At 42.6% G+C, this 24364-nt stretch overlaps 1 protein-coding gene across 20 annotated transcripts in view; it reads right to left on the bottom strand.

The window, feature by feature from the left end:
* GPHN (gephyrin) overlaps positions 1-24364 on the bottom strand; it is a 780484-nt gene that overhangs the window by 247815 nt on the left and 508305 nt on the right. For all 20 annotated transcript variants that reach the window (XM_040333276.1, XM_040333279.1, XM_040333277.1 and 17 more), the window contains one exon: positions 16871-17005. In XM_040333276.1, coding sequence (XP_040189210.1) covers positions 16871-17005 — 135 coding nt within the window. The remainder of the gene's footprint in view (positions 1-16870; positions 17006-24364) is intronic.

The following is a 24364-nucleotide window of genomic DNA, read 5'->3' as shown; positions in this document are numbered from 1 at the left end:
AGCAGTATACAGGGGGAGGGGTTAAGTATACAGGAGGAGATGGGCAGTGAGCAGTATATAGGGGTAGGGGAGCAAGTGAGCAGTATACAGAGGGAGGGGGGTAGTGAGCAGTATACATGGGGAGGGGAGCAGACTCCCAGACTCCATGCTGTGGGGATGACCTGTAATGTTGCATTGAGAACTGGATCCTGTGTAGGGCACTGACCTTGGTGCAATGTGTTCAGTTAACTACAGAGTGTTATACAGGTTCAGGACCGCTGCCAAACAAACTGGAACTTAGTCCCTGAAAACGCTTCAGGGGTATGCCCACCGTGATGGGTGATGCCTGGGTTTTAATTGCAGTCTAGCATCATGAACAGGTAAGACAGGGTCACCCTTTATATTTGACTGTTACTCAGTCTAAGGCTATGTTTGGAAAGTATTCACCTTACAAGTGTAAACTTTTGAAACTTGGAGCAAAAATTCATACAATCAGAGCCCAGTCTTAGATGTATGACCCGGTGACATTGGTCACACAATTTAACGCCACTTCCATCTTGGAGCCCTTATAAGGTACTAATACTCCCATCCTTTCAACAGTAGGATTCATTGTAGGATGGTCCGCACCTGAATTACTGCATACCAGACATATTTACCCTATCTCCCACTCTACTTTATGAGTATCCCCCTGTATTCTGCTCACTGCCCCCCTTCCCCAGTATACAGCTCACTGCTCCCTCCTCCTGTGTACTGCTCCCCTCCCCCCGTATACTGCTCCCCTTCCCATGTATAGACTTTTAGTGGATATAAATAATTAAACAATAACACTAATATAAAATCAGAGGATTTTATTTAAGTAGGTTAAAAAAAATAGAAACAAGCAAACAATGCTAATGCATATGTAAACATTTGAGTTAGAATCTTGAAGTTACCTGAGGTTAAATGATTCCCCCGATGGAGAGAGGCCACCACAGCTCAGACTCCTTCCTGAGCCACCACACTCTCACACAAGTGTTGGGTCCCTATGGGTGTAGAACGGGCCAAAATCCAGCCCTCCCTTGGACAGTGAACAGGTTTGAACCATTGCCTTGGAAGCTTTTATGGGGAAGGAATCAGAGCATCACCTCCTATACCAGAAGGCTCTGCACTGAAAATGAAAATTTGCAAGGTGTTAAAAGGGGGAGATTGGAGGAGAACCACTTCAAGTGGAAGGAGCAGAAATGTTTTATCTGTGGAATACCAGCTTACAACCCATTTATCTAAAACTTGGATCACCCAGAGGTTTGCAGTTGAAGCAAGACATCACCCACCTGGAAAATTACAGGTGCAGATAAACCTTTATGCAGAGGAGGATTTACTAGCAGGCTTGGCAGTCTTAGACTGCTAAGGACTTATGGAATCTGAGGTGGCAGGGGAAACAAAAAGGTGTTTGTGAGTGGAGAAGGAAAGATTTTATTTCAGACATGCAGACTTTACTTTGACTTCTTTCTTTGCCCTCAGTGGGACCACTAATGATCTCATTAAGCAAGGTGCCCCCCAGCAAAGTTAAGTTTAGCTATTGTATTTTTGGAGGTTAGGTATTCAGGCAAACAATAAAATGCCAAAATGGGCATTACATGAACTATTGCAAAAACCAAGGGTCTTAACACCAGACAGCTGAAGGGAACCACCTGCTTTCTGAGTGTGGGTGGCCATCCCAGAAGCTGGAAAACACACAGTGCAGCGAAAGAAAAATTGCATAATGCTCCAAACAAAAATGACTGTGTCAGCCCCCCACAGAAATGCATGGTAACCATAGCCACAGTCCAGAGAGTCCACAAAGACTCCTAAAGGCATAACAATGATCCCTAGAAGGGCCCAGCACAGACAAAAAAAGTATCACTCTCCATGCTTACAGTTTTAACATGCAGTTGTCAGCAGGCCATGGCAAAGGGCTCATTAGCAGTCCCCCAAAAGGGTAGCAGCAGTAACAGAAAGTCTGATGGAGGACATATCTGTAAGTATATTTCCCACACAGCCAAGAAGAAACCTCACAGTTTGCCCCATGTGAAACACCCTTCTCCTCCCCTCCTGAAGACTCCTAGGTTACCTAAAAAATAACCCAGTTGTTGACCCTCTTGAAGACTCCTGGGATGTATGACATAATTTGCCTAGGCAACAAATCAGGCAGTAACTAAAGAAATGAAAAAAAATTAAAAATAAAAATAAAACATGTAAATATGCTATACCTTCCTGTCTATTTACTAATGCTAGCAGCGTGAGGATTACAAATAATTAATGTTGATTGAGAGAGGGAAGTTAGACTTTTTGTTTTGTGATTAATTTGTGGTTAGCAGTTAGACCCCTTACACACTTGTACGACTTCAAAGATGTGCGACTTTGCCGTGATTTCGCGGCCACGATTTTGGATCAGTACTACTTTGCCACAACTTTGGCATTAACCAATGAAAACATACATGGTGTGAGGTAATTCCTTTTCCTGCCATAGTTGTTTCCAGTTCCTGTTTGCTTCCTGCTTGTTGTGGTGTGGTGTGTTGTGACAGAAAATGTTTGCTACTCATTATATTGCCACAACAGTTGTCATTGCTGCTGCAGCAGTAGCAGTGCATGAGGAAGAAGAGGAGAAGCAGAGGACAAGGACAAGGACATCTCTCTTTTTGGGCTGTTTGGAGCACATTGTTCCTGAGGGAATAACCAGGAAGTGAATGTGTGCTAGAAAAATCCTTGGGAGGGGCTATGTTGAAAGGTTTGGGTGGGACAAGGGTCAAAAAGTCGCTTGTGCTAACAAAATCATACTGAAATTGTGTCTATATTATTCAGGTACGATTTGCATGCTACTTGAGGGTTTAACACTGAGGTCTATGGACATCAATTCGCATGGAAGTTGGACTAAAGTAATGCAGGGACCACTTTGAAGTCAGCACGACTTAAAGTCGTGCCAATATGAATGAGGAAGTCATTGAAAATCATGGCGAATGACTTGTCATGCGATTTTGCAGTCCAAAATCGTGGGACAAGTGGTATAAGTGTGAAAGGGGACTTACTCTTTGCCAAGTTTGATTACTCCTTCCATAAAAATGTCCTGCTGCTGGCCAATTTGAACCTGCTGCATCATCTGCAGTCTCTTAATTCATAATGAGTTTGATTGAAATTGGCCAACAGCAGAACTGATCAAATTGGAATGATATTGTCTTATCTAAAGCCAAGCCAAATTCTTGAAGAAAAATAAATAAATTCTACAGCCAAATATGCACGTCCAATCAATGCGTCTTACTGAGATTGTATATAAAAATTGTACTACTTATTTACCAGTACAGCTTTGCGGCATCAACCAAGCATGTTACGAACCACCTTAAAGTGGTTGTAAACCCTCTGGCGGAAGTTACACCTATAGGTAAGACTAGATTAACCGCTTCCCGACCGCCGCATGTAGATATACGTCGGCAGAATGGCACGTACAGGCACATTGGCGTACCTGTACGTCCCTGCCTTTCCGCGGGACGACGGTCCGATCGGGACCCCCCCCACTACATGCGGCGGTCGGATTCCCGCGGGGAGCGATACGGGACGACGGCACGACTATTAGTTTATAGCCGCTCCGTCGCGATCGCTCCCCGGAGCTGAAGAACGGGGAGAGCCATATGTAAACACGGCTTCCCCGTGCTTCACTATGGCGCTGCATCGATCGAGTCATCCCTTTTATAGGGAGACTCGATCGATGCCGTCAGTCCTACAGCCACACCCCCCTACAGTTGTAAACACACACTAGGTGAACACTAAATCCTACAGCGCCCCATGTGGTTAACTCCCAAACTGCAACTGTCATTTTCACAATAAACAATGCAATTTAAATGCATTTTTTGCTGTGAAAATGACAATGGTCCCAAAAATGTGTCAAAATTGTCCGTAGTGTCCGCCATAATGTCGCAGTCACGAAAAAAATCGCTGATCGCCGCCATTAGTAGTAAAAAAAAAAAATTATAAAAATGCAATAAAACTATCCCCTATTTTGTAAACGCTATAAATTTTGCGCAAACGCTTATTGCGATTTTTTTTACCAAAAATAGGTAGAAGAATACGTATCGGCCTAAACTGAGGGAAAAAAAATGTTTTATATATGTTTTTGGGGGATATTTATTATAGCAAAAAGTAAAAAATATTGAATTTTTTTCAAAATTGTCGCTCTATTTTTGTTTATAGCGCAAAAAATAAGGTGATCAAATACCACCAAAAGAAAGCTCTATTTGTGGGGAAAAAAGGACGCCAATTTTGTTTGGGAGCCACGTCGCACGACCGCGCAATTGTCTGTTAAAGCGACGCAGTGCCGAATTGTAAAAACCCCTTGGGTCATGTAGCAGCATATTGGTCCGGTCCTTAAGTGGTTAAGGCTTACCTGTAGGTGCTTGCAATATCCCCCAGCGAAGACTTCAATGGTGCATGCACCATCTTGAAAGGATTTTTTTTTGGGTTAACCTTGGTTAAATTGGTGTGTGCTCTGCAATTGTTATACAATTCCCCCATTTGGATACCCTGTAGGTGCTTTATTGCCATTGACACTTTAGAGACCTGATTTGGGAAAAAGATCACCTATAATCAGGTTATCCACACTCGGTGGTTGGGACTGTTCCTAATCCTAGGATTTATTTTATGGCTTCCCAGCACCAGCACTTGGGGGGGTTGGGGTCAATGGGATAGGTTGGACTGAATATGTAATTTGCCATTATCAACATACTCTGTACTGCCATACTCAGAAACGGGGTTTGCGAATGCTCCAAAAGACAGCCCCACAGCTTCTTTACATAGTTACATTGTTACATAGTAGGTGAAGTTTAAAAAAGACCAGTCCAACCTATGAAGGTGATTATATGTCAGTTTTACCTTGTATATTCCTATATGTTGTGGTCCTTCAGGTGCTTATCTAATAGTTTCTTGAAACTATTGATGCCCCCCTTTGAGACCACCACCTGTGGTAGGGAATTCCACATCCTTACCGTCCTTATAGTAAAGAACCCTCTACGTAGTTTAAAGTTAAACCTCTTTTCTTCTAATTTTCATAAGTGGCCACAAATATCCTCCAGACCCTTTATTAACTTTGTTGCCCTTGTTTGTACTCGCTCCATTTCCAGTACATCCTTTCTGAGGACTGGTGCCCAGAACTGGACAGCATACTCCAGGTGCGGACGAACCAGAGTGTTGTAGAGTGGGAGAATTATTGCTTTATCCTTGGAGTTAATCCATTTTTAATGCATGCCGATATTCTGTTTGCTTTGTTAGCAGCAGCTTGGCATTGCATGCCATTGCTGAGCCTATCATCTACTAAGACCCCCAGGTCCTTTTCCATCCTAGATTCCCCAAGAGCAGGGATCCTCAAACTACGGCCCTCCAGCTGTTGTAGAACTACACATCCCATGAGGCATTGCAACACACTGACATTCACAGACACGACTATGCATGATGGGAATTGTAGTTCCTGAACAACTGGAGGGCCGTAGTTTGAAGACCCATGCCCCCTAGGTTCTCCCCCTAGTTCTTTATCCACTTCAATACAGGGCACTTTCACCCCCTTCCTGCCCAGGCCAATTTTCTGCTTTCAGCACTGTCACACTTTGAATGACAATTGTGTGGTCATGCGACGTTGTACCCAAATTAAATGTTGATAATTTTTTCCCCACAAATAGAGCTTTTTTTGGTGGTATTTCATCACCGCTGCGGTTTTTTATTTTTTGCACTATACTTAAAAAAAAAAAAAAAAAAAAGGGCAACAATTTTGAAAAAAAACACAATATTTTTTACTTTTTGCTATAATAAATATTCAATTATTAAAAAAAAAAAAAACTTTTTTCCCTCAGTTTAGGCCGATATGTATTTTTTTACATATTTTTTGTAAAAAAAAAAAAAAAAAAATCGCAATAAGCGTATATTGATTGGTTATAGTGGAAAAGTTATAGGCCCAGATTCACGTAGGGCGGCATAACTTTAAGCGGGCGTAGCGTATCGTATTTACGCTACGCCGCCGCAACTTAGAGAGGCAAGTGCAATATTCACAAAGCACTTGCGTCCTAAGTTACGGCGGCGTAGTGTAAATGTGCCGGTGTAAGCGCGCCTAAATCAAATGAGGAAGAGGTGGGCGTGTTTTATGTAAACTAATCATGACCCCACGTTATTGACGCTTTTTACGAACGGCGCATGCTCAGTATTACGTCGCATTTTCAAAGTAAATTGCGCCCGCTCAATGCTTAGTCGACGTGAACGTAACCTACGCCCAGCCCCATTCACGGACGACTTATGCAAACGACGTAAAATAAGACGCTGTTCGTACGTTTCCGACGTCCATACCGAACATGACTTACCCCTGCTTTATGAGGGGTAACTTTACGCCGGCGTATGTCTTACGTAAACAACGTATCTTGATACGCCAGGCGCACGTACGTTCGTGAATCGGCGTATCTAGCTAGTTTGCATATTCTATGCGGAAATCTACGGAAGCGCCACCGGAAGCGATCAGTGCTATAAAAATGCATTGATTACTGTGTAAATGTGACTGGCAGGGAAGGAGTTAACACTAGGGAGCGATCAAGGGGTTAATTGTGTCTCTCAGGAAGTGAATCTAACTGTAGGGGGGGGGGACTGATGAGAGGAGGAAACAGATAATTTTTCCTATATACAAGGAACATACGATCAGTTCTCCTCTCCCCTGACAGGACGTGGATGGAACACTGGTCCTTGCGAAACAAGTCTGGACGGGATGGAAGAGTCCACGGTTTCCCTACTGCCAACCTTTCACGATCTCTGCATGCCAGGATCTTCTGGCCCATTCGGGGCTCCTAATATTACCGGCTTCCCTTCCTCTTTGATCCTGCCTAGAAGCCACGGAGCAGTTGAACTAGGGGATAACGCATAAATCAGTGAAAACTGATCCCAAGGGGTTACTAACGCATCTGTCCCACATGCGAGTAGATACCTTGTCCTTGACGCAAAGTTGTCCAACTTCTTGTTGAACCTGGACGCCAATGGATCTATGTCCGGGGTGCCCCATTTTTGGCAAATGTCCGAAAAAATTTCAGGATGGAAAGATCATTCTCCCGGGAACAATTGTTGGCGGCTCAAGAAATCCGCCTACCAATTCTCCACCCCTGAATTGAAGACTGCAGATAGGCAAGGTACATGCTTTTCTGCCCAAGCCAGAATATGTCTCACTTCACTCTGGGCTGCGTGAGTTCTGGTGCCCCCTTGGTGTTGATGTAAGCCACTGCTGTGGCATTGTCGGATTGTATCCTGATGGGACAACCTTGTAATCTGAGCGTCCAGGCCATTAGGGCCAGACGCGCTGCCCAAATCGCTAGAATGTTAATGGGCAAGGCTTTTTCGGACTTTGACCACTTCCCCTGGACAGTGGTCTCCTCGAGATTCGTTCCCCAGCCCAAGAGGTTGGCATCCGTTGTTACAACCTTCCAGGTTACTGGCATGAAGGATGTCCCTTTCTGCAAATTTCTGGCCATCAACCACCAGCTGAGACTCTGGCGCACATTGGGGAATCCAAGGCTTGGATTTTCTTGTTCCAAGCAGACAGAATACTGTTTTGCAACAGTCTTGAATGAAACTGGGTATAGGGAACCGCTTTAGTAGAAATAGAAAAAACACAGTCACTTCCAGCGCTAATAGGTCTTCCAAGGTGTGGCGTAACAGATAAAGTGGTGGTGTGAAAGGTATATATGGTATCCCAAAGCTAGGTGGATGCTGCCTTCCTCAGATGGGGTAATCCGAAAGGAACTACAAGAAAAACAGAAATGGAAGGCGTGCACACCTAGTGCATTAACAGAGATCATTTAAAAATAAGAAATTTTTGTGTAAAAGTGGGTACTCACAAAATGCAACTGACAAAAAGCCATAAACACAGTGCATGGACATGCACAGAACGCGGGGTACAGCCAACACGTTTCGGGGCACACCCCCTTCCTCAGAGCTAGCTACCCACTTTTACACAAACATTTCTTCTTATTAAATTATCTCTAGGAAATGCACTAGGTGTGCGTGCCTTCCATTTCTGTTTTTCTTACAGGGAACCGCTTCGAATAAAGCCAGCAACTTCCCTAACAACCTCATGCAAAGGCAAATGGAAGGATACTTCTTTGCCTTGACCACATCGACCAGATCTCTTATAGCCCTGAATTGTGTCTGAGGCAAAAATACTCTTCCTTGGGCTGTATTCAAAACCAGACCCAAGTACTCCAGCCTCCTTACTGGCCGTAAGGCTGACTTCTCTAGGTTGAGAATACAACCCAGGTGATCCAAGTACTTGACCGTGTTGGACACTCTGGTCTAGCCATGTAACCAACTGATCAGCAACAAGTCGTCTAGGTATGCCATTATTGCTATACCCTGGCCCCTTCGTTTTGCTAGTACAGGGGCCAGAACTTTTTTAAACACCCAGGGAGTGGTGGCTAACCTGAAGGGCAAGGCCACAAACTGAAAGTGGCGCAGTTCTACTGCGAAACGCAGAAATTTCTGGTGAGCAGGAAAAATTGTCACATGCAGATATGCATCTTTGATGTCTATTGATGCCAGAAATTATCCTACCCACAGAGTGGACACGACTGACTGGATTGACATGCAAAAAGAGCGGACGGTTAGGAACCGATTTAGATGTTTGAGACCTAGAATGGGTCTGACATCTCCATTCGGTTTTGGCACCCTGAAGAGATTTGAATAAAACCCCATGCCCTGCACTTCTGAGGGAATCTCTATGATTACACCCTGAGACGTCAATCGGTCTAGCGCCAAAAACAAAGACGTCCTTTTTAGTGGGTCTTTAGGAATGTTCGACCTTAGAAAATGGAAAGGAGGGAACTCTCAAAACTCTAGTTTGTACCCTAGAGATACAGTGGAGATGACCCATCTGTCTTGGATCTCTTCCTGCCAAGCCCCTGAGAACTGCAGAAGACTTCCCCCCCACCCGAGCGAGCGGGGACGCCCCGTCATAAGGAGGCCTTGGGACTCTGCTTTGCAGGCTTCTGCCCCCAGGGCATCTTCTGGCCTTGTGCTTGGCATTGAGACTTACCTTGGCCTGGAGGCTGTCGCAGCAGGTACCAGGGAAAAACAAAGTTTAAATGAAGGACGTCTACTCCTTTTTTTAACTGATAAAAGGGCACTCTTACCACCCAACATTTTTTTGAATATACCGTATTTATCGGCGTATACCACACACTTTTTCCCCTTAAAATCAGGGCCGCAGACGGACGCCGGGCAAGACAGCAGACGGACCCAGCGCAAGGCTGGATGGACCCCGAGCAAGGCTGGACGGACCCTGCGCAAGGCCGCAGGCAGACGCCGGGCAAGACATCTAAAATGTAAGTTTTTCCCTAAACTTCCCTCCTCAGCTTGGGGTGCGCGCTATACGCCGGTGTGCGGTATATGCCGATAAATAAGGTATTTATCCAAATAATCCCCGAACAACCGCTCCTGATGAAAGGGAAAACCTGCCAATAGCTTTTTGTATGGCAATTCAGCTGACCAATGCTTCAACCAGAGAATTCTACGCATTTTCACTGATGAATAGAACCTGTAAGAGAGTCAACCGCAAAATATAAGGTCCAAGGTAGCTCAGCTAACTCACTGGCTGTTTCCTCTTGAGTAGGGACACCTAAGAGTCGGTTCACACTGGGGCGACTTGGGATCCAACTGGAAGTCGTCTCAAGTCGTCTCAAGTCGCGCTGTCCAGAAAAGCAATGTAAGTGAATGGGAGCGGTGTAAATACGTACACACTACTTAAGTCGCTCCGACTTCAGAAGAAGTTCCTGTACTACTTCAATCCGACTTCTAGGCGATTTGTACCCATTGATTTCAATTGAAATCGCTTCCAAGTCTGATCACTGTCTTTAACTGAAGCTACTTTCCAGGAAGATAATATACATTTCTCAGGCAAACCTCTCCCTCCCCCTCCCCCTCCCTCCCCTAGAGCTGATTGTTGTTTTATTGGCCACTGGAATGTCTCCTGTCCTGGAGACGACTTCAAGTCGTGTTGTAAATCTCCCCAGATCGCCCTGTGGTTCATGCTCAAGTCGTGTCGGAGTCGCTTCTGAAAGTCGCGCTGGAAGTCGTGTCGCCCTAGTGTGAACCGACTCTTAATAACCTGCATAAGCTGGTCTTTTAGGGATTGAAAAATGCCTACTGCTGCTTAAGCTGGTCTTTTAGGGATTGACAAATGTCTATGGCTGCTACTGCAGGCTGTGCTGCTGAACCTGCTACAGCAAATGAAGCTTTGAGCAAAGATTCCAGCTTATCGGCTGAATCCTTAAAACTCTGGACATTGTCCACTGCACAAGTTAGACTCCCATTCACAGAGGAGATAGCAGCGTCTACTGCTGGCAAACTCCACTTCTTCGTGAACTTTTCCTCCATAAGATAAAGAAGAGAAAATCTTCTAGGAGGTAGAAAATAACTATCTGGGTGATCCCAGTCAGCATATATCAGCTGTTCCAGCAATGGGTGTACAGGAAATGCATGTGGACCCTGCGGAGGCCTTACAGAACCAAAAGAGAATAAGGGGGCCTCAGCTACCTGTGCTGGGGGAAACTTTTATCCAGAACTGACCAATTCCTTAAGGGATTGAACTAGCAACTTCTGAGATGGCAAGGCTGAGAGGGGCTCCTCTGAGATTGAATCCTCTGAGGAGTCATCATCCGCCTGCCCTTCTTCCCGGTCACCCAATGGTGTCTCAACATCATCTGCCCATTCCTGTTCCAACACTGGAAGGTCAGGAGGAGGAGAAACCAGCTAATGCTGAAGCCAAATAGTCCTTGGTGAAATAGACAGAGGCTAAAATATTGGAAGAGGCTACTATGCCTGAGAGCCTCAATGACTCAGGCTGGCTAGTTGCTTCTGGTCTTTCAGGGGAGGATAGAACTGTGGAAGCATGACTAGGATCCTCAGACCCCGACCGTGGCGCCCTTGCACTCCTCCCTTCTGTATTTCCCCCCCCCCTTTCTTTCGGGAAGACTTAGTCCTAAGTACAAAAGGCAGAGGTACTTACAATGTGCATCTACTGCCGAGCTATAGTCAAGCAATGGAAATATGCCACTATCACTACAGTGCTTACATGCCCTTGTATGCTCTGTGTCCCTCCGTCAGCCACCAGACTCTTTCCAGAGTAAAAAAACTTTATAGGCAGTAAGTCTTGCACCTGCGTCGTGTATTATGTGAATGTTCGGTGTCACGTGCAGGCTGGCTGCGCCAAGCCACACCCCCCGCATCCTTGGATAGCTTATTTAAACAGAGCTACTCCAGCGTGCCTGGTCCTGCAAACAGGCTGTTTGGGGGAGAGGGGCTGTATTACCAGGGAAATGCTGATCCCCAAGCCCTTTTGGCAGCCATGACAAAGTGGAGTAAGGGGGCCACGCTGTTCCACAGGAGCACTGCCAGACACTGAGCACACAGCAGGGGAAGCATTGTAATGAAACACCAGGTATGCTACAGTTACACCCTCTAGTGGTAAAAAAAACAGGCAAGGCATTGTTTACTCAGAAGAAGTCCATAAGTGAACCGTATGTGTTCCTTAGAATCTTCTTTGACTTACCATTCCCACCGCAGGATACTGCTGGAAAACACAGCCAGACCTAATCTTCATCCATTATGGCGGGCCATGTCATGACGGACCTTCAAGGACCGGGTCCCCCTGGCATACTGGGGTCCACACCCTTGTACCCTGCCAGGACAACCTTTGGTTTAGTCATGTAACTAAGAAGCTGGATCCCAGGGTCCAGCCCCCAACAGAGCATTACAGGCAAGTGACCTCGCTTTCTCTTCCTCGAGACTCGAGTAACATCCATTTTGGCCATTACTTTTTGGCATCTTGAATGGATTCAACTGGATAGCCCCTTGATCCAGCTTAAGGATTTACGCAACAGGGCTTCTTCCTAGCATAGCAATTCATCAACCGTGACCAACACCTTGAGACACTGTCGGAAAAAAAAGGAGGTACTTCCTGTATGTGAGGGGTTATACAGAGGGGGAATATGGGTGTGCCAGTGTCCATTCACCTATATGTGGCATATAACCCACATAGTTATTACTATGGCTGCTCTGTGTCCCGTGATGCATGATAAAGAAAATGGTTTTCCTGTTCTTACTCTGGTTACAAGAAATTCTTGACGCTGCCGAGACCACCAATTTTCCTAAAATATCACTTTAATCATATTATCATCCTTTTTTACTCATCCTGTGCATAAGGGATTTGTTCTGATTCAAAGGGGCAGTGGGGGTTATTTACTAAAGGCAAATCAACTTTGTACTACAAGTGCACTTGGAAGTAAAGTCGCTGTATATCCGAGGGGGACATGCAAGGAGAATAAAAAATAGCATTTTAGCTTGCACATGATTGGATGTGAGCTTCCCCTCATTTCAGATCTACCCCTTAGATTTCAGAGAAAGCCTTGCATTCATTCAGAAAATACAAAGCAAAATACAATGCAAAAAACAGCACTTAACTTAAATCAATTTTGATCCAGGAGCGAGACAGGAAGTCTCAGTTTATTTAAAAAAATTGATCCACCTGATCAAGCCCATTTAGAATCCCTACTTTTGCTTTAGGAACTGGAGGGCTGCAGTGGCCAGCATTTGTAAATATCCTTGAGGAAACGGCTTTGGGTGCCTGGTAGCTGTATGTCATAGTCTCTTTGGTCCAGGTAGCAGAGCTGGAACAGGCTCTCTCTCCAAAAATAGGTAAGGTGCTGAGCCAGTTGAAACTTGTGAATGCAGATAGAATTTTCTCTTCTTTTTCGAACTTGAAGATGAAAGGTGTGAACCCATTAGCAAGTTGTGTCTACTTAATGGATCCATGTGAAAAGAGGTTTCAGTATCCTTCTCATGTTCAGCATCCAGCAGGAAAGGTCTGCAATGATTGCAATGTTGGAGCCACCAAAGTTAAAAGGCCCTTTTACCAAGGCTTTGTGCATGATAAAGTGTTTGACAGTAATAAAAAGTGCACTCTGCAGATCCTATCTTTAGAATTATTGGGATCAGGGATTTATATTTGAGAGTTCTCTCAAATATAAATCCCTGATCCCAATAATTCTAAAGATAGGATCTGCAGAGTGCACTTTTTAGTACTGTCAAACACTTTGATCAAGCGCAATCTCTGCAGTAGGCTGTTTCCCTAGCAGAGTGTTCAAGATGGCTATCACTGTTGGCCTTAGATCTTCAACCTGTGTGGTCTCAGAAATGCCTCTGTTTTAATACTGGTTTCTACTGTTAGGATTTTCAAATTTATCATGCAAAAGCTGGAGGCATGCTGATGATTTCTGGAAGCCTGAACTTATCCCAGTTGAGAGATTTTTGCATATACAGAAATTTCACCCCGTTTTAAAAGACTGAACTCACTGCTCGAGCTAAGAAATTGACTGCTGTACCTCAGTGATGTCTTGCTTCGGTGTCGTGATATGGTTAATTACCTCTTTCAGGCTTAAAGCGGTTCTCCACCCTAAAGTGGAGTCCCGCTGATCGGAACCCTCCCCCCCTCCGGTGTCACATTTGACACCTTTCAGGGGGAGGGGGGTGCAGATACCTGTCTAAAGACAGGTATTTGCACCCACTTCCGGCCACACGCTACGGGCAAAAGACGGGTTTTTCTGACTTCCCGTCTGTCGCCCGTTGTGTGCTGGGAACACTCGGCTCCCAGCACACAGCGTGTGAGCCAATCGGCAGGCGCAGCGCGACTCGCGCATGCGCCGTAGGGAACCGGGCAGTGAAGCCGCAGCGCTTCACTTCCTGGTTCCCTCAGCGTGGATGGCGGGGGGAGCAGCAGAGAGACGAGCGATCGCTCGTGCTCTGCTGCGATCAGCGCTGGACTCCGGGACAGGTAAGTGTCCTAATATTAAAAGTCAGCAGCTGCAGTATTTGTAGCTGCTGGCTTTTAATATTTTTTCACCATGGCACATCCGCTTTAATTACCTCTTTGTGGGCAGAGCGTCCAGCAGGTTCTTCATCTCAGCGATGGAAAGTAGCACAGCCGCAAATGGTTCCCAAGGCTGAGAAAGTGTCTCCTGCTCTGGCAGCGAAAAACGGTGGAGATAATGTCGCTCAGGAGCATTCACAACCAGCTCTCCAGTAAGCAAAGAACAGGTAGGAGGTTGGGATTCATAACTTTCTGCCTGCATGAGAGATGTCTCATGCACTGACATTTTGCCGGGACTACGAAATGGCATCACCACAGGTTTCCTGCCACTGTTTGTGGGTTTCGCCTGTCCACAATGTCAGGGCACCTAAAGCTTTCCCCTGGGAATCTAGTAAACAGTGAGTAAACCTGGATACTAGGGCAGCCTAGGTATGCTGGTGCAGAGCTCTTTGTCTCTTTATGCCAATATTGCTCAAGTCACATTTTTCATGTTTGAGAACTTACACTTTAAAGCTCAACATTACATAGTCAGGTTTAAAGAAAAAAAAAAAAGTCATCTAGCTCAACCAATAAAAGGGAGAAAAAAAATCAAACAATCCCTTATACACAATCCTATACCCACGGTTGAGGAGGGAAAAAAAAACCCAGCAAAGCATGATCCAATTTGCTCCAGCAGGGGAAAGAATCTTTCCTGATCCTCCGAGAGTAAGACATTCTTTCTGATAAATCTGCCACTGTAAAGCAGGAACCAAAATCTTTCAATTTGTAAATAGTATTAATTAAAAGTCTTCACTTTTCACCTGGCATGAGTTAAAATGTATTAGAGTTGCTATGTAAATATTCAATTTAAAATTATGAATTGCTTTACATGCCATCCATACAGAAAAAAAGGATTGAATACAAAATAAATAGCTCAAGGTCAATCACATCTAAATGTATATACTGTCTAGTTCATTAGTAAAAAATTGGATAATTTTTAAAAGCAAACAAAAAAATTAGATCACGGCTTCCCAGAGGGTGATCAGTCTGATCCAAACAAGGCCTTACATGGCTTGAAGGGAAAAATGCTGATCAATTCTGGTTGGTAGCACATACATGCTAGGATAGCTTTGTTTTTCTGAGTACCCTATAAGCTACACCAGATGATGGAGAAAACAGACAGGACAGAATCTACAGTCATAAGAGAAAATAAGCCAGTTATATAGCAATCCAATAAAATATATTTAATACTTAATGGTAAATTTACTGTAACATTTACTGTAGATTTTCTCTGTTATGTGGACATGGTAACATGAATAATCTGTAAAATTGTAATTCTACTAACCATATAAATGCTGTATTTTCATAAATTCATAGCAATGCATCCTAGATATGTCTATACATCAAAGAAAATTTTATTATGGACAAATTGGTCTGAATCCATCAACATGCAATAGCCGAGGATTGCTGGATGTTGCTGCACTAGTTCAGTGGTTTCTGTGCGTTCTTTCACAGCAACTAAGCTTATGTAAGGATACAAAGAAATGCAATTTAAAAGGTGCTGTTATAACACCTGTATTTCAGCTGCCAGCTTGTAATAACTGTTTTTTCTGCAATTTGTATAAAAAAAAAAAAAAAAAAAAAACTTCAGAAATTTTTGAGTTTTTGGGGATTTGGCACTTATACAGAGAAGGAGTAGAGGCTTCACTTTCAACATTTAGACGAAACAAAACTTGTATTAGGCTTTAGCCAACAGTTTGCACAAATGGTAAATAATGCTGCTAGACTTGCTGAAAATATAAATATGTCCTTAAAATAAAATGTGAAAATGGTTTATACTGGCCATTATGAGGTAACCATTATACCTGTGATCATCTGAAACTACAAACCTTCAAAATCCAGCTAAAGAAAGGAATATGTGTGAAGTTTAAACACAAAACAATAATCCAGTCCTAGTGGTAGGCATTAAAACTTTCTAGAATAGGCCATACACTGCTATAGTTAGGATGTAATTAAACAGAAGCATGGTTGGCAATTCACAACACACTCACTGGCACACAAGAGCTATGATGGCTAATAAGAAAAAGAAGTATAGCAAGTATTATTGAGTGTATCCTGAGAAAACACAAACTTGCAAATGTGGGGAAATCCTGGAACCAGCGTACATTTGTTCCTCTTTCGGATTATTATAGTTAATGGATGACATGTGCAAGAGCAAACTAGAAGAGTGATAAAGGCATGTCATATAATATATAATATAATTTAGTATAGGCAATAACCTACTTTAGGAAATACCATTTACAATGCATAACCATTACCACACCACACTTGCTCATGTACAGGTTTAATTTTCTGTGCAAACCTGGGGGGGGGGGGGGGGGTCAGAGGTAGATTAGACTGACCAAGAAGTTAAGTTCAGTGAATTTCTGGCAGATTCATCTGGCATTTTTTAAGTATTTGCATAATTTTAAACACATAAAACACCGAGAAGAGTGCATGTATTGCATATGTATTACACTATTATTATTTTTTGTCCCTGTTAAATATTTAAATTATTTTATACTGCAGAGAATGCAACAGAGGTAGTGGGGACGAGTTCAGCAGTGGAACACCATAGTGTCTGAAAATTAAAAAAGAGCAACTATGGTGGGGAGATCTTTCTGCTGGTCTCATGACAAGAAGCTAGCTGGTGGCTCAAGCCAGATCCTAATCACTGAAATATCATATTTATGTGGGCTGATATATTAACTAGAAGCAGTGACTATTTCAATATAGGACTAGCAACACGACTTTGAAAGGAAGCATCTGCTGCACAAATTACTTAATAAATTATGTACTGTAACTTAAAAAAGCGATTCACTGGGAATTCATTTTTAATACACATTAAGTTAGTGCTTGCTCAAAAGTTTGTAAGTTTACAGTCCATACAAACATGCACACTATAACACAAAAATAATCTCTTATTAGGCTGACTATTTACACATAAAATAAACAGAACCTTAGTATAAATTAGAGGCTACTTACTTTTGGTGTTGGGCAGGATGCAGTGGAAAGTCTTGAAGTAGCCTGCGCTCGTGGTGATTCAGAAGGTGTGGTGCTGAGCGATGCAGTGTCTCGTGGAAGTACTTGCACTCCACGAGAGATGATGGAATCTGGAATCTAAATTTTTAAAATAGATTATTTTAGACTTTGACATTATAGACTGATAACAAAATATTGCAGTGCTTTTTTGGTATGAGTATTAAAACATTTCTGTACAATCTTTTATGAAATTAAAGAGTTAGTTCACCAGTTACAAAAAACTGCTGATGCAGGTAAAGGGTTTTTGTAGATAAAATAAAACTGTGCAGCTCTTATGCCCTGTACACACGATCGGATATCTGATTTATTGTACCTGCAACGATGTAACCTGGCTATTCATGCTTCTGTTATTGTAAAATTTTATAAAATCTTTTGAAAAAAAAAGACATCAATTTAGTTTGGGTACAGTGTCGCATGACAGCGCAATTGTCTGTTAAATCGACGCAGTGCTGCATCACAAAAAAAAAATAGCCTGGTCATTAAGGAGGCAAATCCTTCCGGGGTTAAAAAAAAAAAAAACCTGCCGAGCTTGCACGCAGAAGCGAATACATATGTAAGTTGCGACCACATATGAAAACGGTGTTCAAACCACACATGTGAGGTATCGCCGCGGTCGTCGTCGAGAGCAATAATTATAGAACTAGACCTCCTCTGTAACTCAAACTGATAACTTGTAGACATTTTTAAACTTCGCCAACGGAGATTTTTAAATGCCAAATTTTTTCGCCATTCCATCTAGAAAATTTTAGTACAATTTTGCACTAGTAAACCCGCTGCGTAAATACGGTGTGACATAAGGTAGTGAAACAACAGCCATTTTATTCTCTAGAGTGTCTGAAAAATATAATGTTTGGGGGTTCCAAGTAATTTTCTACCAAAAAAACTTGATTTTAACTTGTAAACAAAAAATCTCAAAAGAGGCTTGGTTCTTAAGTGGTTAAATGGTTTATGGAATTACGCTATGGAAGCTTTCTATTATCTCTATAGGATACAGGTGTGACCCCACGTCATGTATTGCGAGGCATATATAGAAAGACCTGTTTACAACTGCGAATACGCGCTACCCCTTGAGTGAGGATTTCTAGCTGGTGAGTGTAATCACATAATACACAGACCCCGCCCACTTGAATGGATATTGCAGCACTGTTTTTTTGCCATATAATATTTTAAGACTTTTTGGTTTTCTGATCACAGTTTTTATTCAGTTAGACTCGCAGTGTTATCGGGATAACTTCTGAAGGCAATTGGCTCCACTAGATTTTAGTTAGGGGTATCACAGTAAAGGGGGCTGAATACAAATGCACCTCACACTTTTAAAATCTTTATTTGTAAAAAAAAAAAAAAATGAAAATCATTTTTCTTTTAATTCACAATTATTTGCCACTTTGTGCTGGTCTATCACTTAAAATCACAATTAAATACATTTACGTTTTTGGTTTGAACATTCCAAAATGTGGAAAAATTTCAAGGGGTAGGAATACTTTTTCAAGGCACTGTATACTTTAACAAAAACAAGCAGATTCTAAAATCACTTATTTTTCCACACGTAGAGTTTGAGGTAGTTATGAAAATGTTCCATAAGTATAGCCGAAAATTTAAATGAGACAAGATTGGCATTTTGGTGTCAGGCATTAAGCACACTGGCTTAAAGAACTACATGAAACTGACTAGATATGTAAGCCTTGCAAATCACCGAATGCTACAGAGAGAGCTTTATTGTATCTAGATTCTATTTGAAGTAAGCTGCAAGGCATTTTCCTTAAGTAAAATGCACAAAGAAAAACATATTTGACACAAAAAACACAGCTTTTAAAGATGGCTTACTTTGCAGACCTTTTGTTTTTGTCCATATGAACTTTGTAAATGCAATATAGGATGCAGAAAGATGAAATGCTTGTGTTGTCAAAATATTTTATATCATAGCTCAGCAAATCTAGGATGTCATAAATTGTATTTGCGTTTCTTTTGTCTATGCTTCATCCTACATAATGGTTGAATGCCTGTTGAATTTTATACTTCCTGTGATAATAGCATTAAAGTGGATGTAAACCCTCCATACACCCAATAAAGTGAACAGCCTCAGATGATACACAGAGATAAACCAAATCTCCCTATGTATGTTGTACATGTATATATTCTGTCTACACATTTATTTACTGTTTAGAAAGTTCAGATTGTGTTAAGAATAGAGTTGAGCGGACACCTGGATGTTCGGGTTCGACAGGTTCGGCCGAACTTCGGAAAAAAGTCCGGGTTCGGGGCCCGAACTTGACCCCGAACCCGAACCCCATTGAAGTCAATGGGGACCTGAACTTTTGAGTACTAAAATGTCTCTAAAAAAAGTAATGGAAAGGGCTAGAGGGCTGCAAATGGCAGCAAAATGTTGGTAAGAGCATGGCAAGTACTCTGCAAATAAATGTGGATAGGGAAATAACTTAAAATAACATAAAAAATAAATAATAATCTTGACCTAGGAGGACGAGGTTCATATGGAGTAGGAATGGATGTTTTTTGAATAGCACAATAGAAGAAAAGTATCTAAAGGGTGTATCTCACACGTACAGATATGCAGGAAACACTGCAAACACTGGAGGAAAAACTGCAAAATATATTTTTTTGCCCGAAATGGGTGTTTTTTGAATAGCACAATAGAAGAACACTAGCTAAAGTGTTTATCTCACACCTACAGATATGGAGAAAACACTGCCAACACTGGAAGAAACACAGCAAAAAAATGTTTTTCCCTAAATGGATGTTTTTTGAATAGCACAATAGAAGAAAAGTATATAAAGGGTGTATCTCACACGTACAAATATGGTGGAAACACTGCAATTTTTTTTTTTTTTGCCCTAAATGGATGTTTTTTGAATAGCACAATAGAAGAAATGTATCTAAAGGGTGTATCTCACAGTAACATATGCAGTGCTGGTGTAATATGATTTCTGAAGCAGGACTGACTCCTATAAATTTCTCTCCCTATAAGCAAAATCAGGAACCTTTCCCTAAAGTATCTAATGCAGAGTATCTCACAAGAACATATGCAGTGCTGGTGTAATTTGATTTCTGAAGCAGGACTGACTCCTATATATTTCTCTCCCTATAAGCAAAATCAGGAACATTTCCCTAAAGTATCTAATGCAGAGTATCTCACAGGAACATATGCAGTGCTGGTGTAATTTGATTTCTGAAGCAGGACTGACTCCTATAGATTTCTCTCCCTACAAGCACAACCAGGAACCTTTCCCTAAACAATCTAATGCAGAGTATCTCACAGGAACATATGCAGTGCTGGTGTAATTTGATTTCTGAAGCAGGACAGTCTGACTCCTATCTAATTCTCTCCCTCTGAGCAGCAGCAGCATCCTTTCCCTACCCTATCTAAAGCAGAGTGACGAGCTGTGCTATGTGCCTCTAGCTTATATAGAGGCTGGGTCACATGCTGCACTGGCCAATCACAGCCATGCCATTAGTAGGCATGGCTGTGATGGCTTCTAGGTCACACGAGTAAAAAAAATGGTGATTGGCTGCCCTGTGGGTTCGGGTTCTAAAAACCCAAAAGTCCGGTACAAACCCGAACTTTACAATTCGGGTTCACTCAACCCTAGTTAGGAGATTTTCTCTTCCTGTTTAACACAGAGTGTGATGTCTGGGCATACAGCCAAGATAGCTAAAAATGCTGATTGGAGGAAAGGCACATACCCCCTACCCACATAGGCTGAGATTCTAAGAGGTGCTTTGTTACAGGGCTAGCTGCCTTCTAATCTATCAAAACCTCCCCGGCCAGAAATTTTAGGCTGCTTTTATCTGATGTGTCCGAGAATCTGTCAGGAGTTATCAGGCTAACAGAGGAACGGGTCAGGAAAGAGCTGAGGGACTTCGCTCTTTGAAGAGAAATAACACAATGCTGCAAATATATGTGCTCAGCTCAAATTTCCTAAATTGGGTTTACATCCACTTCAAAACAAGGCATCTACTTTACAAAATAATTTCAAAAAAGCAATTGTTCCAATGCAGCAGAGACAGGCAAATAGATCATATTTCTAAGTAGGTTATGTCAATCTTGACTTTTCCTGCGCAAAGCGCTGCATAAATTAACGGTGATATACAAGTACCTGAAATAAAAAATAAATAAATCCAGCGTGGATCACATCTGTGGAAAAGATTTTCTTTCAGAGAGTCAAAAAAGACCTGTCCTTCCGCTGATGCGAAGAAAGCATTTGACAGGGTTGATTGGACATTTTTGCAGGCCACGCTACAACACATAGGCTTGTGGGCTGGGATGCAATGCTGGCTCATGAGTTTGTACTCAACCCTGTCAGCTTGTCTCAAGATTGATGACATAACAGGTGTATTTCTCAGACAAAATGGGATGCACCAGGGTTGCCCACTGTCGACCATCATCTTTATGCTCACAGTGGAACCTTTCTTAATAACCATTCGCGCCCATCCAAATATGAGGGGCATCTCAACTTAAGGAGAGGAACATAAATTTGCCGCTTACGCGGACAATCTGATATTTTTCATAACCTCCCCAGTCATGTTTCTTCCATCCCTTCTGTTGGAGTTGTGCAAATACAGAGCGCTTTCCAATTTTATGGTGAAAAACACCAAATCTGAGGCCGAATTTAGCTGGAGCCAATTTTTTTTTTTAGAAAAGTAGCACCAGGGATGCATAGAGCTCTCAGAGGTAGAACGTTGACACTGAAGCAAAAGTGGCCTTGAGGGATTCAAAGGCTTTAGTGGAATCCAGGGACCAATTCTGTGTGCCGTCCTGTGCCGTCATAAGTCCTTTGAGAATCTGGGCCTTAATCTCCAAAAACAAAAAGGTTTCTTCACAGTAAGGCCCTGTACACACGTCCGAGAAACTCGACGAGCAAAACACATCGTTTTGCTCGTCGAGATCCTTGTGAAGCAGCCGAGGATCTCGGCGAGCCAAGTTTCCCCATTGACTAACGAGGAAATAGAGAACATGTTCTCAATTTGGCTCGACGAGTTCCTAGTCGGTTTCCTCGGCCAAAAGTGTACACACAACCGGTTTCCTCGGCAGAATACGGCTCCCATCGAGTTTCTGGCTGAATTCTGCCGAGAAACTCGGTCGTGTGTACGAGGCCTAAGAGCTGTGAAAATGTGGAATAGACTCCCTCCAGATGTGGTTCTGGCAAGCTCATTCGATTGCTTTAACCACTTCCATACCGGGCCAATTCTGGCACTCCTCTCCTACATGTAATAATCATCATATTTTGCTAGAATATTATTTAGAACCCCCAAACATATATATATATATATATATATATATATATATATATATATATATATATATATATATAAAATAAGATTTTTATAACAGCTTACATGTAAAATCCTTTTCTTGGAGTACATCACTGGACACAGAGTCTTAGTCATTACTAAGTGGGTTATATGTTCCACCTTCAGGTGCTGGACACTGGTGTAAATCAATTAGAACAGGAAGTTCCCTCCCTATATAACCCCTCACATACTGGGAGCACCTCAGTTTTTGTAGCAAAGCAATAAGTGTCCCAATATCCCCAGACAAGTGGGGCGGGAACTTTGTGTCCTGTGATGTACTCCAAGAAAAGGATTTACAGGTAAGCTGTTATAAAAATCCTATTTTCTTTATCGTACATGATGGGACACTCTTTACTAAGTCATTACAGTCATTACTAGGTGGGATGTCCAAAAGCAATGCTTACTGAGGGGAGGGAGACACCAACATTGCAGACTGCCATCAGACATGAGGACCTCTAATGCTGCCTGCAGCATATTGTGCCAAAAAAAGGCTGCATCCTCCTGCCGTCTTACGCTCATCTGATAGGGATTAGTGAACGTAAACACAAATGACCAAGTTGCAGCCTGGCAAATCTGAGTCATAAAGGCTTGGTAATGCACCCCGCATGAAGTGTTTACTATCCTGGTAGGGTGCACCCCAAAAGAAACAGGGGGAAACCCTCTAACCATAAGCCTGAATAATAACCTGATGAATCTACATTTGACAATAGTTGAATTAGACGCTGCCTGCCCTTTCCTGGGGCCTCCTGGTAGCGCAACTTCAGTCTTCCGTATCCGAGCAGACGCTTCAGATAGGTATTGACCTCTCTTACTAACGAGAGAGCGTGTAGCCATTTTAATAGCTGATCTGAACACTGCCCGCCCACATCTAGGGTCTTCTGGCAGCAAAACAAAACGTTAGGTTCAGATAGATTTTTAACTGCTCTCATCTCTATTGAGAGAAAAGCAATAACCTTTCCTTCTGCGGGCCAAGGTCTTGAAAAAAAAGGAAGGCAAGAATATCTTGGGTTCAAATGAACACTAGATCCTTCTAGTAAATAAGGTTTGGGTGAGGATTTAACATCACCCTTCTTGAGAAAATAATTAGGTATGGCTCTATACAAAGAAAGTTGCCAATACTTTCTTGCGGATGCAACCACAACCAAGAACACCAATTCCCTTTTTAGAATCGTCTGCCAATCTTGCATTCATGAAATGAAAATTGTCAAATAGGCAAGGGCCAAGCTCCTCCCTGGTAAACCAAGTAAACCACTAGAGAGGCATTGTCAGATTGTATTCTGACAGAACAAACCTGTAACCTAAAGTTTCAGGATCTTAAGTAAAATGCTCCATCAGTAGCTCTAGAAAGCTGACGGATAAGGCTCCCTTGGAGCTTGACCACCTCCCCTGGGCCGTGGTCTCTTGCAGGCCTGGCCTCTATCCCTAGAGGCCAGCCCTCACCCAGGTAACGGGTATGAAGGATCTTCTCTTCTGCCAAACATTTAGTTAAGAACCATCAACTGAAATTCCAGCAAATCCCTCGGACCAGACTCCTTGGATAATGCAAGGTTAGGATCCACTTGTTCCAGGCCGCTGTAGTGAAGAAAAGTATACCGCTCTAAAATCAATCAATCCCCATTGCTTCCGTCCCAACAAACCAAGAGGGTGCTGGCTGTGCTCAATTACCATGAGATGAAAGAAAAATCCTGGATCGCTGCACTCCTCAAAAAACGATGTCTTTATTCAAAACATGAAAAAACAACAAAATTTCAAATAGAAAAAACAGCCAAAATTCATGCAGTGAACCAAGAAGTGGATTAGGAAAAAAGAGCTGACATGTTTCGCATCCTGTGATGCTTACTCGTAGCTAGTGAACAAATGACCAAAATGTGCTTAAATAGGGGAGGGAAAGAGGTGAATGGGGCGTTTCACCAAACACTCCCAGGTGATCATTAGTCAAAGGAACACCATTTTCCTTGATGTATCACACATGAGGTGCTCCTGTGTATGAGATTAAAAAAGATTTGCGAATGAAAAAATATCGAATTTCTCAAACTCTTGAGTTCCCCAATGAGGAGTCTAAATTGGAATGGACTAATACCCTCTCAACATGTTCTCTTGAACTAATGAAAATCATTGTAGATTTCAAAC

The sequence above is a fragment of the Rana temporaria genome, chromosome 13, assembly GCF_905171775.1.
Source record: "Rana temporaria chromosome 13, aRanTem1.1, whole genome shotgun sequence".
Lineage (NCBI taxonomy): Eukaryota > Metazoa > Chordata > Amphibia > Anura > Ranidae > Rana > Rana temporaria.
The sequence above is the reverse complement of the archived record's forward strand: the minus strand, read 5'-3'. Positions and strand labels throughout refer to the sequence as shown.